The sequence below is a fragment of the Sinohyriopsis cumingii genome, chromosome 16, assembly GCF_028554795.1.
Source record: "Sinohyriopsis cumingii isolate HCF-2022 chromosome 16, ASM2855479v2, whole genome shotgun sequence".
Taxonomy (NCBI): domain Eukaryota; kingdom Metazoa; phylum Mollusca; class Bivalvia; order Unionida; family Unionidae; genus Sinohyriopsis; species Sinohyriopsis cumingii.
Window position 1 is genome coordinate 75,120,675 of NC_142976.1, and position 14,608 is coordinate 75,135,282.

Here is a 14,608-nt window from a genome sequence, read left to right on the forward strand (position 1 = left end):
TTACAGAAACCGACAAGTTCTGAGGTATTGGAACTGTTTTATATATATAAATCTTTTAGATGTACATATAGTTACTAGACAGCAGGTAACTACACACGGCTTGTTGAGGGTATTGCATAGTAGATGATTGGATGTTAATCGCAGCACACGTAGTGTTGGAACGTAAATTTGGGGTATTGGTCTTTAAACACTACGTGTTGATTTGATAATATGGGGTGTTGTACGGTATATGACTAAGCATTGATCGTTAAACATTGCGTTTGGGATGTTAATAATACATGAGGTATTTGTCAGTTTCATTATCTGCATTTGACATTACTGTTTTGATTGTATTTAGGCCTTTCTAACTTGAAGTGCTCTTTAGAACTGCGGTTGTCGAGAAGAATGAACGAATGAAGGAATTAATAATAATAATATTCTTTATTTCGCGAAGGATAATACATTTGGTCACCTAACAACGGTCTCACATATAGCTATAGCGATGAACAAGAAAATATATGCACATTAAGTATATTTGTTTGGTAAATTTGTGTGTTAGCATTGGTTTTGTACGTACAACACGATGAAATGTATCGGGTATTAATATCGAAAAAGATAGTATAATCTATGTAGTATAGACAGGAATAGACGTTTCATCATGTCAGAAGGCATAGTGATACAAGATGAATATAATATACGGATATTACCTCTTGGAACACTGATATAGATAGATATAAACTGAACACGAATAATAATGAATATCAGGTGAATTTTTTCATGTGTACTTCCTAAAGATAGAGTTTTTTACAGTCTCAATGCACAACAAAAAATGGCTTTACCTAGCGCGTTAGATATTCTATAATTATGTTTATTTACTATTATATAAACACTTGTTACACGCCCTGTAAGCTTGTTCGGAGGAATAGTAAAGACAGCGATATTCGTGGAGAGATTAAGCTAAGTTAGATTTCATTTCAACATGTGAAGGACAGTGAAACATGTATGTCGTGACATTAATTTTCATTTCGGAACATAATCGTTCATCAGAACTGTCGTGTATGGAATAGTACAATTCACTTTATTATAACAATGAGGATACGGAATGATAAATTTTATAGGAAAAGTACACTTTCGAATTTTTCCAATTTATCCCTCAGTTGGGGTCAGTAAGAACATTATTGGTGACTTTGCACATTTCCAGTGAATACTTGTAGTAGCGCTTGCAGTTGCAGAACGTGGGCAGTCTTCGTTTTAGATAACGGATCGACCAATTGGCATTCTGATCAACACAGACAGCCCAGAAATAGTGGTAGCGCCACTCAGGAACACATCGGTACCACCAATAATACAGAGAGACGTTGCTCCAACGGCAGTAACGTCTGCAATTAATTTTTAAAAAAATAATGTTATAATGTTGTTACAAAAATTCACAACTAATAGAATCTTAACGAAAAATCTGCACCGAGATAAATAAACCTGTGCTTTTGCAAGTTACCAACATTCACATAACGGGCCCAACAGTTTCTTTATATATTTTTACCTGCAGAGAAACCCCTTGCATCACCAATTGATCTTTGCAATAAGGTTGAAATAACGAAAAGAGAGCAAAAGACTTTCATGCAGGTGACCTATTTTGTTCCAAGTATTATTCTTAGTCTATGTTATTTTAAGGTGCCTCAGTGGTATTAAAATGGGTAAAAACCGTCCTGACATACTTTGCCAACAACTTCGCAGAATATCATAATTGATTTCAAAATCAATTGTTGTAACAAGAATTAGTTTTCTAAAAGGAAGGAAACACAGCTTATTGAGTTTATTGTTTTGCTAGCGCAAAGAAAGAAAGTTTTAAATAAAATAACGTAGTGCCAAGTGGCAGGAGAAGTAGGCGAAATGATATATTGTAAGCATGAATATTCTTTTAATCTTCAGCGGCACATGATACCTTTAAATTGGTTTTGTTTAATCCATGTCGTGTGCCTGTATTCCCCGCCTACACCAACACAAGAAGATGATATTGTTCTGCATTGGTGTGTTATTAACTTCGGCCATTCAGGTGCCCTTGCCGATTTCAGGTTATTTGTCTCTAAATGACTGAAATATCTGACATAACTTACTTCAGACATACTCTTAAGGAGACCCCCCTTATCACCAATTTCTTTTGTGTAGAAAATCGAGAAATATTTTTGTAGATAGATGCCCTGATAAAGATTACAAACACATATATTGGTCTATTTATTTTTAGAAAAAAAATTAAAGGGAAAATGTTAGGCAAGAACTATGCCAACTGCTTTACGGGTATCACAGGCAACTTTTGAAAAATACAAGTTGATTACGTAATACTTTCAACACGCAGGGAAATATTACCTAGACAAAACCAAAGACGGACGGGGACCAGCCAGCTAGAACTGATAAATAACCAAATGACGTATATCAGAGGGCACTGTCTAATATCTGAGACATACAGACTGTCACACTTAGTAAAAGAAAATCTGTGCCAGATAATATGGAAATGGTAAACTTGCAGTACATGAAGAAAACTAAGTAGATGAACGGACAGGTATACTCAGAAGGACATGCGGGCAAACATAAGGCAAATACAATCATAAAGGAATATTCATGTAAGTTTAAAGAACGGATAAACTGTGTGTTCATACGGGCTATTGATGTGGCTACGATCTCACCCGCACTTTCTAGACACAAAGCTATCATGTTATCTACTGTGCAACCATGATTCGCTAAAAAGAACGGTCTAATCGGATAAACTTACGTTCTGCACCATGAAAGGTAAAGAGGCTGCAGAGAGAAGCACTTCATCGTCTTGTTGTTGTAGTAGAAGTACCACCATTTTCTTGGAAGCACAAAGCTGTAGGATGGGCATACATCGTAATAGTACTCCTTCAAACTGAAAACGTCGCTAAAAGAGAATTAAATTCATATTTTTAAAATCGTGTACTACATATATTAAGTAGCTAAAAGAAGTGTAAGTGAGAGATTTTGAAACGGTATTCCCTTCAAATAATACATAAAATTATAAATGTGCAGAGACTGTTGTTATACTCCTGAAGAAAAAAATAATAATGAAAACTCGTTAATTATTGTTACGTTTGGTAATGTCTATAAACAAATTTCCATACTCCTTTCTTTGCATACTAGTCATTCTCATGTTAAGGCTATTAAAAATAGTGTCTTTTATTTTTGTAAGCGTTTGTCATAGAATTGTCATAGATATTGCCTTTTTTCAACGCTAAAACATCTGCATCGGTATTTTTCAATCATTGGTTTGAACGGATGTGACCTTATACATAAAACCAGACAACGGATGTGACCTTCTAGAGTTTCTATACAACGGACGTGACCTTATACATGTTCCATACAACGGATGTGACCTTCTAGATTTTCCATACAACGGATGTGACCTTATAGATGCTCCAGACAACGGATGTGACCTTCTAGATTTTCCACAAGATATTACACAACGTTCTCTAATCTTCCGAATTAAATTTTCCTCAAATGTTTTAAGTATGTACATACGACACGTATGTATGTATGTATGTATGTAGGTATGTATGTACGTACGTACGTACGTACGTATGTATGTATGTATGTATGTATGTATGTATGTATGTATGTATGTATGTATTGAAGAACTTATGAAAGGGTATGGTTTGACCTACCTCAGTGTTGCCTCAGTCTCGTTTTGTAAGGATGTGATTGACTCTTTCACTGCAGCCGGTAGCTCCGACACCAAACCTATGACTGTTCTCCTTGATATCATGATGAAGAAAAGATTTACATATCACATTACGCATGCAAATGTAATCACGAACGAGATGATACCGGCATCAATCATACAGCTACAATTATTACCATTAAAAGTCCGAAACCCTTGGTTCTTGTCTGAGGATAATCATTTCAGTGTCACGTATAAAACACATAATATCTCTTCGCCTCCAAACGTTATGTCTTTAATTGTCTTACATAAGTAGGGATGTCTTAATTAAACAATCGAACAGTTAGGTTATGTTCTTTCGTCACAGAGTACTTATTAGTGGTAACATAAGATAACAAAAACGAAATTGGGGGAGGGGACAGTAGTCTAAAACTTTTACATTAAACGCTTGTACATAAAAAATTGAGATAATGTGACGACTCTCGTTTTCTAGAAAGACATAAAGGTTACAAAAATGAACAAATAAGTAACTACTCATACTTACTCGAGATAAAAAGTGTTTGCATCAACGGGAAGAAATTCTGCTTCAAGAAGTACGTCTTCCGGCACGGCATCGGTACACTCTTGCGCGGGCACTGCAGGCCATAAAAGTAGTCCGACTAGTGTCAGTTCGATAATCTGATTAGTTGATAATAATAATAATAATAATAATAATAATAACAACAATAATGAGCCCTTGTATTTCAGGATATTGGGACTTTTGGAGTATTGTGGGATTGGGACTTTTGGAGTATTGTGGGACTTTGTCATTAAATACATTGTTTCAAAGAAATACAATCTATTACTTTTCTTTGTTTTTCCAAATGTTGCAGCAAGAAATGATATTTTCTTTGACTTACCCAATATTCTTTTTTATCTAAATATACAATAAAATGCTACATACATTTATCGTAACAGCCGCCATTTGTAATTATGCAAATCGATAACAGGTCCTGAAGAATCTCTAGAAAGGGACTTTTACTTGTAATTATTAACATAACTTTATTTTTCCTGAGCTGAAATAAAAATTAAAAAATATTCGAACTTTATTACTTTTTGAAATGTCAGCGATATGAAATAGTTATTGAATTATTTTTTCATATGTTGTTCAAATATTTTCTATCTAAAAATATATCCTTACATTTTCACATGCAAAAATTCAAGATTTCCCTTGATGCCTTGTGACGCTTGATATTATGTTCCAACAGAAATTATACTTGCAAGATAAACGAGCACTTTGTGCACTAACATATATAGATCAATGGTATTATATTTCCTAATTTATCTTCATTATTACCGTATTGTAAGTTGTCTATATCATTGTAAAATACGGGTGAATACTATTGTGTCTCTAAGATTACAAAGTAGTAGTTAGGGTGGGGATGCGGTAAGGTATTAGTGTCTCGATAGCATTTACTTAGTTACTGATCTAAGGGTACTGGTGTATGACTAGAACGCCATTTAATTTTTTGGAAGTGAATTATTGGAAGAGAGCGTGTAAAACATTCGTTTATCGTCTGATCAATGAAACAACTCCTTAACACACACAGACACACACGCGCACACACACGCGCTGTTTGCTTCTTTTTAACTGGGTGACATTTTTTAAGGTTTATGTGACGTGCTTGTCTGACTAGTAAATACTTTTCTATCGTTATATATATATATATATATATATATATATATATATATATATATATATATATATATATATATATATATATATATATATATATATATATATATATATATAACAAATCGGTAACGGGTTCGAACCCCGGTCGAGTCATACCAAAGACTTATAAATATGATCTAACAGATGCTTTGCGCTCAGCATTAAGAGGCTAGTGTTAGGATTGGTCGGTCTAGTGTTAGAATAATGTCACTGTGAGGACATCAAGCTACATGTCTGCAGCATGATGCCCCAGTGCTAGACATCGTTATAAACTGTCACACTGCAGACATAGCAGCGATACGATTGAAATTTTATAAGCTACGCTAAAATTCCAAATCAAACACACGCGCGCGCACACACACACACACACACACACGTACGCACGCACACGCACACACATGCACACGCACACACACACACACATCACCACCACCAAAAATAACAAAAAAAAAATCAAACACAATGTGTATATTTAGGTAACTATGGGGTAGCATCCTGGTCAGCTATAACTCTTGTGTTTGTGTATTTGTGTTCAAAAAAGATAACATGGAACCCAAAATGTCTGTTTGCATTAACTTTAAAGTAATATCAAAGAAAGGTAACTAATGATATTGCCTCACATATTAATTACTCCCGTTACTGTAGAGTTTAATTGCTTCTAAAATATTTGAATCTTTACTAATTAATTATAGAACGTGTATAAAACCCTTTACCATTTGTAGATTTTATCGGTAAAACACAAGTTCTTTGCTTTTGAATATATATGTAAGCAAGTTTAGCCGTGGAATGTAGGATAAGATATAATAATGTTTGAATGCATTTTTTTTAAATATTTGTAGTTGAAATAGTAACAGTACTTTACTTTTAGTCATGCCCTGTTTTATGTTATCCAAACAAAGATTTGTGATTTCTTTTGTGACCTTTGCTTATGCAAAGTTTTACCTTTGATAAAAGCGTAAAATTTTCCCTGAGTTTTATTCAATCTGCAATGAGTACAAAAAGTAAAAATAAATAAATAAATAAATAAATAAAAAATAAATAAATAAATGAATAAATAAATAAATATTCTGTTTTATATGAAAAAGTATACTTGTGGAATAGAAAATCCTTCATAATTAGAGTTAAGTACAAAATATATCCTTACTTACCAAACGTTGTAAGACCATCTTCGAATTTGTCTTAAAATTGCAGTATCGTCAGTTAGGAAGCTTTATAAATAACTCTGTAAAGTAGGAAATTGCATCATTCTTTAGAAATTCTTTTGATTGACACCCTTTATTTATGTCCATTCGTGTAAATAGGATTCGTAGTTGTTTATCATTGACGATCATCTCATTGGTTTACATCCTTATTCGCCCCTTTAACTTTTGCTAGACAACATTTGACATCCATATTAAATGCACGTACGCGACCATTATAATCTACGTACTTGGTGTCGGTTGGTCGTACCGGTTTGTCCTGGGTTCCTACTCGACCAATTATTTTGACCGCCATGTAAGGATTATCATGAGCTAAGAATGGAGCAAAACCCTAAACAACAATAACTTACGTGGTTGTTGAAACGTAGGTAGATGAAACGTGACACCTATACACTTTGCGTTACGTTACTTTATATATATATATATATATATATATATATATATATATATATATATATATATATATATATATATATATATATATATATATATATATATATATATATATATATATATATATATATATATATATATATATATATATATATATATATATATATCTGTGTATCTGTGTGTGTGTGTGTTTGTGATTATAACGTACTTTATGTATGTATGTATGTATGTATGTATGTATGTATGTATGTATGCAATGATAACGTGATGTAAGTAAATAATAGTGTAATTTTATCGGAAACATGTATGCATGTATGTATGTATGTATGGATGGATGGATGGATGGATGGATGGATGGATGCAATGATAACGTGATGTAAGTAAATAATAGTGTAATGTTATGGGAAACAATTTTCCTTATTCTGCAGACTCTAGATTACGGAGTTTACTTGCCTGCACAAAAACAACGCAATTGGTCTTTCTTTTATCGTAAATAAACAAGATGCGTTAATGTACGTGCCCAATATAATTTGTTTATATTCTTGTCGATAGCTTGCATGACTGAACATGGATAAGGATGGATAAGTTAAGTCGTGATTTGTGGATTTTCATCCAATCAGAACTGTTCTCGATGAATTGCGTTTTGGCGTTACTGTAGAGACAATTGATTTGTAATCGTGTCCAGATGCGAGGAAAAGGAAATAACTAATTTAGTTCTTAAATGAATCAAGAAGGCTGATAACGAAGATATAATTTAGATTCCTCATTTATTTGCAGATATGGACGTCATGGTAATTATCATTTCGAAGTTAAGGTTTTATTTTTTACTACTTGGTGATATTGTTATATTTGTAAGATATCTTATCACCTCTATAATAATAACAATAATAATAATAATAATAACAATAATAATAATAAGAAGAAGAAGAAGAAGAATGATGAACTGCGATTGCAGCAATTGCAATCAGAGCAGAAACAAGAGTAGAAGTTATTATTATTATTATTATTATTATTATTATTGATATTGTTATTGTTATTCTTCTTCTTCTTCTTATTATTATTATTAATCTGAGTTTTCAAATATAGTTTTGCTTGGCACTACTTGTTCTGGCGACGCAGGGGCTGACAAAGCCAGCTATCGATAATTCCAACGTTTGTATGAGGGAAACGACCATCACTGAGAAGGATGCCGATGCCTTTGTAAGGTTAGTACAGCTACTCTTCAAAATTCAATGCCATCAGTAAAACGGTCCAGTTCGTTGCATTATAATTACTCTTGTTGCTTCTGCAATGGTAGCGTGATGTGATTTTTGATTTTTAACGTAGCTTTAACAATTTTTCAGTCATATCGCTACGATGTCTGCAATGTGGCATTTTATAGTGATGTCTAGCACTGGGGCATCATGCCGCAGACATGTAGCATGATGTCCCACCCAGTCCGACCAGTCCTAACACTAACCTCTTAATGCTGAAAGCCAAGCGAGGCAGCTGTTAGTACCATTTTTTAAGTCTCTGGTATGACTCGGCCGGGGATCGAACCCACGACCTCCTGCATCCGAGGCGGAAGCTCTAACCACTAGGCCACCGGAGCGGTGCAATGGTAGCATTTGTTAATGTAGTTATATTATTATTACTACTACTACTACTACTAATAATAATAATAATATTATTATTATTATTATTATTATTATTATTATTATTATTATTATTATTATTATTTTTATTATTATTATCATTATTATTATTATTATTATTATTATTATTATTATTATTGTTGTTGTTGTTGTTGTTGTTGTTGTTGTTGTTGTTGTTGTTTTGAATGGCGTTTCTGGCTGGTATTTTCATTGAGTTCAAACCACCTCTTTGTGGCTCTAAATCAAAAGGACCTTCTGCAATAGACTTTCTGTTTCTTGTAGAGCTGCTTTATGTAATTAGTTTGCTGTTAGTGCTATTCCCAGGCATTAGAGGCTGCCTATTAATTTTAAGGCATTAATCCTAGTGATCACATCGAAATTGGTACGGTGGTTTTAGAAATAGAACTTTATTTTGTTCTGATGTGATTTTCCTTTGCGCATGCTAACGCTTACCTAGCTCTTTTTAGACAAATCTTTATAGACCGATACATATGCCGAGATAGCTCACGCTTAATTTTGAGACCGAGAGATGAAAAGCCAAGCTCACTGGAGTCGGCATTGTAATTTGATTTTCGTTCGATTATGGGGCACCCCACATTGGTCCTCTGATCCTGCGGCCAGAGGTCACTGCTACTGGGGCTGAAACTGCCATGTTAAGTACCACATGTCGCTTTCTTCAAGCTTATAGCACACAGTTTGTAGCAACTTCAAAATTGCATTGCGCAAGAGGAATGACATTTATCTATTAAGTATGAAATCGATGGATAAAAGGTCAAAGTCGGTGGCAGTGAACTGCTTTCTTGCTTTATGCATAATATCTAGCCATTACATGTACTAAGTTTTACTTAACATGACATTGATGACTACACTCAGACAACAGTAGTTCATAATCAGTTTAATCCTATAGGTCAAAGCTCACTGCTGACTGTAAGAAAGTGAAATTTTGTTAGACACACATACACACAAGCATACAGCTGAATAGGATAGAAGCTTTCCATTGCATGGAGAGTAAAGTATTCACGCCTCAAGCTGACTTGGATTGAGATCAAATAATTACAGGTCAAGGTCATTTGAGACAAATTATATTAATTTTACAATATATATAGCGAGGGTCTGTCGGTGCATATGCATTTTTCTAATGATTATTGTTCCTGTTGCTCTAGTGTGAAATGATTTATGTTACTCCTTTTCACGCAATGCTACGGCGGGTCTCCTGCGGTTTATTATATAATCTCTCCAGATCTTGCTCAGGCTCCTCTCCTTGTCAAACAGTACCATGACTTGTTTCCGATGTTTTGTCCTGTGGTCTGTCTGGATCTGGAAATCCAACAGGATGTTTTCTATCTCTTTTGTACTTCTTTTCTAAAATGCGACTGTATCACTTGCTTGTGTGCTGGGATAGCTTGCCGCACTCATTGCTCAAAGTATTGAACTGATCCCTCTCATTATTATTATTAGGTAGGTAATTTGCATGTTTATTTGATCGCGTTGGGGAAGTTGAAGATTTTAATGGATTAAGCTGTAAGCCTCGGATGCGAGAGGTCGTGGGTTCGATCCACGGCCGAGTCATACCAAAGACTTACAAAAATGGTACTAACAGCTACCTTGCTTGGCGCTCAGCATTAAGAGATTAGTGTTGGGACTGGTCGGCCTGGTGTCAGGATAATGTGATTGGGTGTGACATCATGTTACATGTCTGCGATATGATGCCCCAGTGCTAGACATCACTATACAACTGCCACACTGCAGACATCGTAGCGATATGACTGAAAAAATGATAAAGTTACGTTAAAATGTCCAAATCACACAATCACACACTATAAAAAGTAGAGCGCATATTTTGTCATTTTTAAGAATTTGTTTTTATATGAAAATATGTTTCTACATCCTTTCCACGAGTCAAAAATTATGGACAAGAACGCCGATGAACTATTATTTTTGGATTTTGTTAATGCTACGTAAAAAATCCAAAACCAAGCACATTATTACTATTATTATTATTATTATTATTATTATTATTTACAGTGCGAGAAAGGGGTACGAGAAGGCAATTGCTTCAAGACCCGACCTTGCAGATCTTGTGAAGAATATGACAGCAGAGGAAATTATGTAAGTGATTATATGAATGTTATCGATTTTAAAGGACAGATAATTAGGCTTTCTAATCTGTCTAAAATAATTGCATATTTTGCTGTTATTGATGTTCTTATTATCCTTTTTTAAAGCAATGAGGTACTCTACTTGAATAACATTAAACACAGAAATAGGTGTATTAACCCAAAATGAGTGACAACATTATAATGATAGATGATACTATTATATTTGATTTAAACTCAATGCTCTTTTAGTTAGTTGTGGATGTAAAGGAAAGGTAAACAAGTTTCATCCGTAAAGATACGACGCACTTTCAAACCTTCATATATTTTATTATAGACCTTACGAACTTGGGAGGTACTTCTTTGACGTATGCCCCAGTAAGACAGTGTCGGCCATTTTCTGGGGAATTCCTTACGAACGCGAGTACAAATGCTGGATCATACAATCCGTGTCCTTCACTATGTGTAGCACGTAAGTAAAACACACAATAAATGTTACTTCAATTGTATCACATAACGTCATCGATTTAGCATACTTTTTATTTATCGATTATATGTCAGTGAAATGATAGATTGTATATATTTGATAACGGTCTGTTTAAAGCTCAATCGGTTGCTTGTAACAAAAGTGACAAAATCGAGTGTGACGTACATTAGAATAGCAGGGAGAAAAAAACACATTAGGACTAAATACAAATCAGCTGAATGATATGCTGGATTTCATTGCCTGCTTAATAGTAAGTCAGACGAGATTGCCATTCATAGATTACAAAATGATGTGGCGTCATTGACGGAAATATATTCTCGTGACCTGCTCTGTTTCTGTCGGTTGCTATAATAATCTAAAAATAAAATTAAATTTTTTTATTAGATGTTTTAATGGAATTGTGCCCAAGGATAGGTAAAATAAAACCTCTGAGATGGGCATGTTTGTATCGGTGGGTAAGCAGGTAGATGGATATGGAACAGACATATAGATCAAGAGTTGTATATTGTTACACATAGACATTCATACCTAGCTTATTGTGTACTCTACAGAGACGCCTGCCAGAACTGGAGTGGTGTCCCCTGGATCCCGGACAGGAAGTTTCTCTGTAAGGAAAAGTACGTCTTTGAATATGTCTGGTCTTATTGTGTCAAGGATAACTCAGAAGCAGGAGTCTTCAGACTCATCAAAGTGAAAATTCCCAAATCTTGCGTCTGTACTTTAGCTGTTTGTTAGTTACCCTAGAGTGTATGCATACTCATACAGTCATTATATCTCATTTCCGTAAATTGTGAATAAATCCGCGTGTCTTGTGAACTGCTTTTTCTCATTTTACCATGTCTGCCCATTCAAGACTTTGCCAGGCTTCCTCCACCGCTAACACAGATTCCAATTCCTTTGTACGCAGACATACTCGCTCACTTTGTCCTACTCTTTTATATATAATGCAAGCCGTATTTTGTTCTGCCATTTACAGATACAGCACAACTTCGATAATATGGACACACACGGGATTTTGGAACAATGACCTTATTATTATGTGGTCCTAATAATGAAGTCTTAAAAAATGGCAATTTACTTCTGTTCCTTGAATTTGAGGTTACTTTTGCGGTTTGGTTTTGAAACCGGGTGGACGTTAGGCAGGGTTTTCATTTCATACATCTGTTTAAGCCCATATACATAGAGTGGTTTACAAGGAAAACAATAATTCATGTTTGACTGACAGTGAAGAGAATTCCCACACTTTTGCAAAATACACATACTCAGTCCTGAAATGGAGTACCTGGAGAAATCGTCTCAGTTTGCTTTCCTCCTTGACTTCCTGCATTTCTTAACGACTAGAATATGTCTTATTAGAACCTTCCAGTCTTGTTTTCCTCGTCTATGCGACATTCACTAAAGTGGCACAATGAATATTTGTTTGAGTTTCTTGAAATGGATCGAGGTTAAATTGAGTAAATTGAATGACTAATATAAAAATGAATATCTCCCACTTTCCACTTTTATGAAATAAAAAATACACAATAATAATTGGATCTATAGCAAATAAGTATCATCAAAAAGTTGAATACACGTGTAACAGAAATACACACTAAAATGAACTTTGTGGTGTTTATAGGTGTCACTTTTTTAAGACCCTTCTTCTATCAATATTTACTAATTACAAGTTTTAAGGACGTTTGTTTATAAAGCTCTAACATGATAAGCGTCTGTCTGTCTATTATGATTAAGCTTTAACATGATACGTGTCTATCTGTCTGGTGCCTCAGATGGAACAGAAGGCTTTGGTGAGAGACCATATCAGGCAGCAAAAATTGATCCCTATCGAAGTCACTTTGGGCCGAACACTCTTTTTTCTCACATCCTTAGTCCAGCAGAAGGTTATCCTGGGCGCTGCGTCCAGTGACATTCGGCATACACGCCTCTGCCATCGCCATTTTAAAATCTGGACAACAGATGTTGGATCTGTCTTTAATAAAGATCTTCATCTTTTGGTTCTGTCAAGCGAGAATATGCCAAGAATTTTCCTCAGGCAGATGCTTTGGAAGATTTTAAGTTTCTATGTTATTCTTGACGTTAGCTTCCATCATTCAAAAGCGTATAGTAGCACTTCAGTGGCACTGCTTCGGTAAATCCTCAGCTTAATCTTGCGTCCAAGTTGTTTGGATCTCCATGTATATTTTGGTATACTGAAAGTTTACTTTGCTTTCCTTTGCTAGATATGGTTGTTGTTTCTCTCTCATGGTATCCGTGTATGGACACTTTGCTTCCAAGGAATGTGACTTATTTTACCGCCTCTATTGGTTTGCTATTTATAATAGTGATAGGATCTTTCTTTGGCTTTATATATATATATATATATATATATATATATATATATATATATATATATATATATATATATATATATATTCCTCTTTACATTGGTTTTCTTTCTGTTCACTTTCAGTCCTATTTTATGGTGCTAATTTCATGAAATGACTAGCGTCACACTATTTCTTGGAAGATGTTAAGTTTTCATGTTGTTCTTGATGTGGGCTTCAAGCTCACTAATTGCCTCGTATCTACCAATCAAGATGAAAGTTGCAAACTATATCTTGTTTAAGTGAGATGTAAACGTAAACTCTGAGCAATGGTTCCAACCGCGTGTCGCGACCAAAATGAACTGTTCTGTGTGGCTCGAGAACATTTTAAGCATAAATATATAACGCTTGTGTTAATTTATTATGATATCAGTTCGCATCTGAGATTGTATGACTCCCTTTGTGATTACCCCAGTGGCCCCCAAACTTAGATCCCCTTTCTATAGAGTTTTAGTCTGTCCACTTCTCATTCCAGGGCAAAGGCTGTAGACAGTAAATATTGTACTTATTTTGAATTGGTTTCGAACACTGGATAGGACCTGGAGCCATGCCCGACGCCTTTCCGTTAGAAGAATATCCTATAATTTTTCCTACCCACATTATCGGTGAAAATGTGATAATTTGCGAACTAATTGTTAAAACTCCGCATTCGTGTGAAATTAATTCACAACTCATGCCAGGTGACTCTATAAAATATTTTGCAAGTATTTTTTTATGATTGAAAGTGTTTGTCAAAATTTAGTAATTAGTCACAATAAGTTTATATCCTGTAAATTGAAAATGATGGAGATTGGCGACATTTGTCGGAATAAGAACTTTCCAGGAAAAAACAACCTCGTTTAAATTCAACCAAGTTCTTCAGGTTGTATTGTGTGGATTATATTAAATACATTCAAGTGGATCGTGAAACAGAAATAGCCTGTTTGTTTGGAATCAACAATGCCTGTCTAAGTTGATGTTCATTCGAGGTATGTATGTATGTATGTATGTATGTATGTATGAAAAGCATCTCTTGCAGGTGCTGGTATGGAAGATCGAGTTCAGGTCAATGACAATTCATGGCAAGATATTTT

At 34.6% G+C, this 14,608-nt stretch overlaps 2 protein-coding genes across 3 annotated transcripts; one reads left to right on the forward strand and one right to left on the reverse strand.

The window, feature by feature from the left end:
• Positions 1 to 401: 401 nt before the first annotated feature.
• On the reverse strand, positions 402 to 6,698 carry LOC149780802 (uncharacterized). Of its 2 annotated transcripts, none has more exons than XM_089936417.1 (5): positions 6,512 to 6,698; positions 4,194 to 4,327; positions 3,654 to 3,743; positions 2,747 to 2,893; positions 402 to 1,358 (listed from the first exon to the last, which is right to left on the reverse strand). In XM_089936417.1, the coding sequence occupies exons 1-5, from the start codon at positions 6,527 to 6,529 to the stop codon at positions 1,133 to 1,135; spliced, it is 615 nt and encodes a 204-aa protein (XP_089792543.1). In that variant the 5' UTR covers positions 6,530 to 6,698; the 3' UTR covers positions 402 to 1,132. The 2 variants fall into 2 exon arrangements, with proteins under 2 accessions (XP_089792543.1, XP_089792544.1); XM_089936418.1 differs by having other exon boundaries at positions 2,747 to 2,881; positions 6,512 to 6,694.
• Positions 6,699 to 7,618: 920 nt separating this feature from the next.
• LOC149780803 (uncharacterized) lies at positions 7,619 to 11,988 on the forward strand. The gene is made up of 5 exons (XM_089936419.1): positions 7,619 to 7,746; positions 8,042 to 8,160; positions 10,615 to 10,698; positions 11,023 to 11,157; positions 11,724 to 11,988. Exons 1-5 carry the CDS (start codon positions 7,735 to 7,737, stop codon positions 11,905 to 11,907), a joined length of 534 nt encoding a protein of 177 aa, XP_089792545.1. The 5' UTR covers positions 7,619 to 7,734; the 3' UTR covers positions 11,908 to 11,988.
• The last annotated feature ends 2,620 nt before the right edge of the window (positions 11,989 to 14,608 follow it).

What these genes read in the sequence shown, in the direction of transcription:
- LOC149780803 (XM_089936419.1), top strand. An exon ending in GATGCCGATGCCTTTGTAAG is followed by an intron (nt 8,161 to 10,614) that starts GTTAGTACAGCT and finishes TATTATTTACAG; the next exon opens with TGCGAGAAAGGGGTACGAGA. An exon ending in ATGACAGCAGAGGAAATTAT is followed by an intron (nt 10,699 to 11,022) that starts GTAAGTGATTAT and finishes ATTTTATTATAG; the next exon opens with ACCTTACGAACTTGGGAGGT.
- LOC149780802 (XM_089936417.1), bottom strand. An exon ending in GAGACTGAGGCAACACTGAG is followed by an intron (nt 2,894 to 3,653) that starts GTAGGTCAAACC and finishes ATTCTCTTTTAG; the next exon opens with CGACGTTTTCAGTTTGAAGG. An exon ending in TACCTTTCATGGTGCAGAAC is followed by an intron (nt 1,359 to 2,746) that starts GTAAGTTTATCC and finishes AATTAATTGCAG; the next exon opens with ACGTTACTGCCGTTGGAGCA.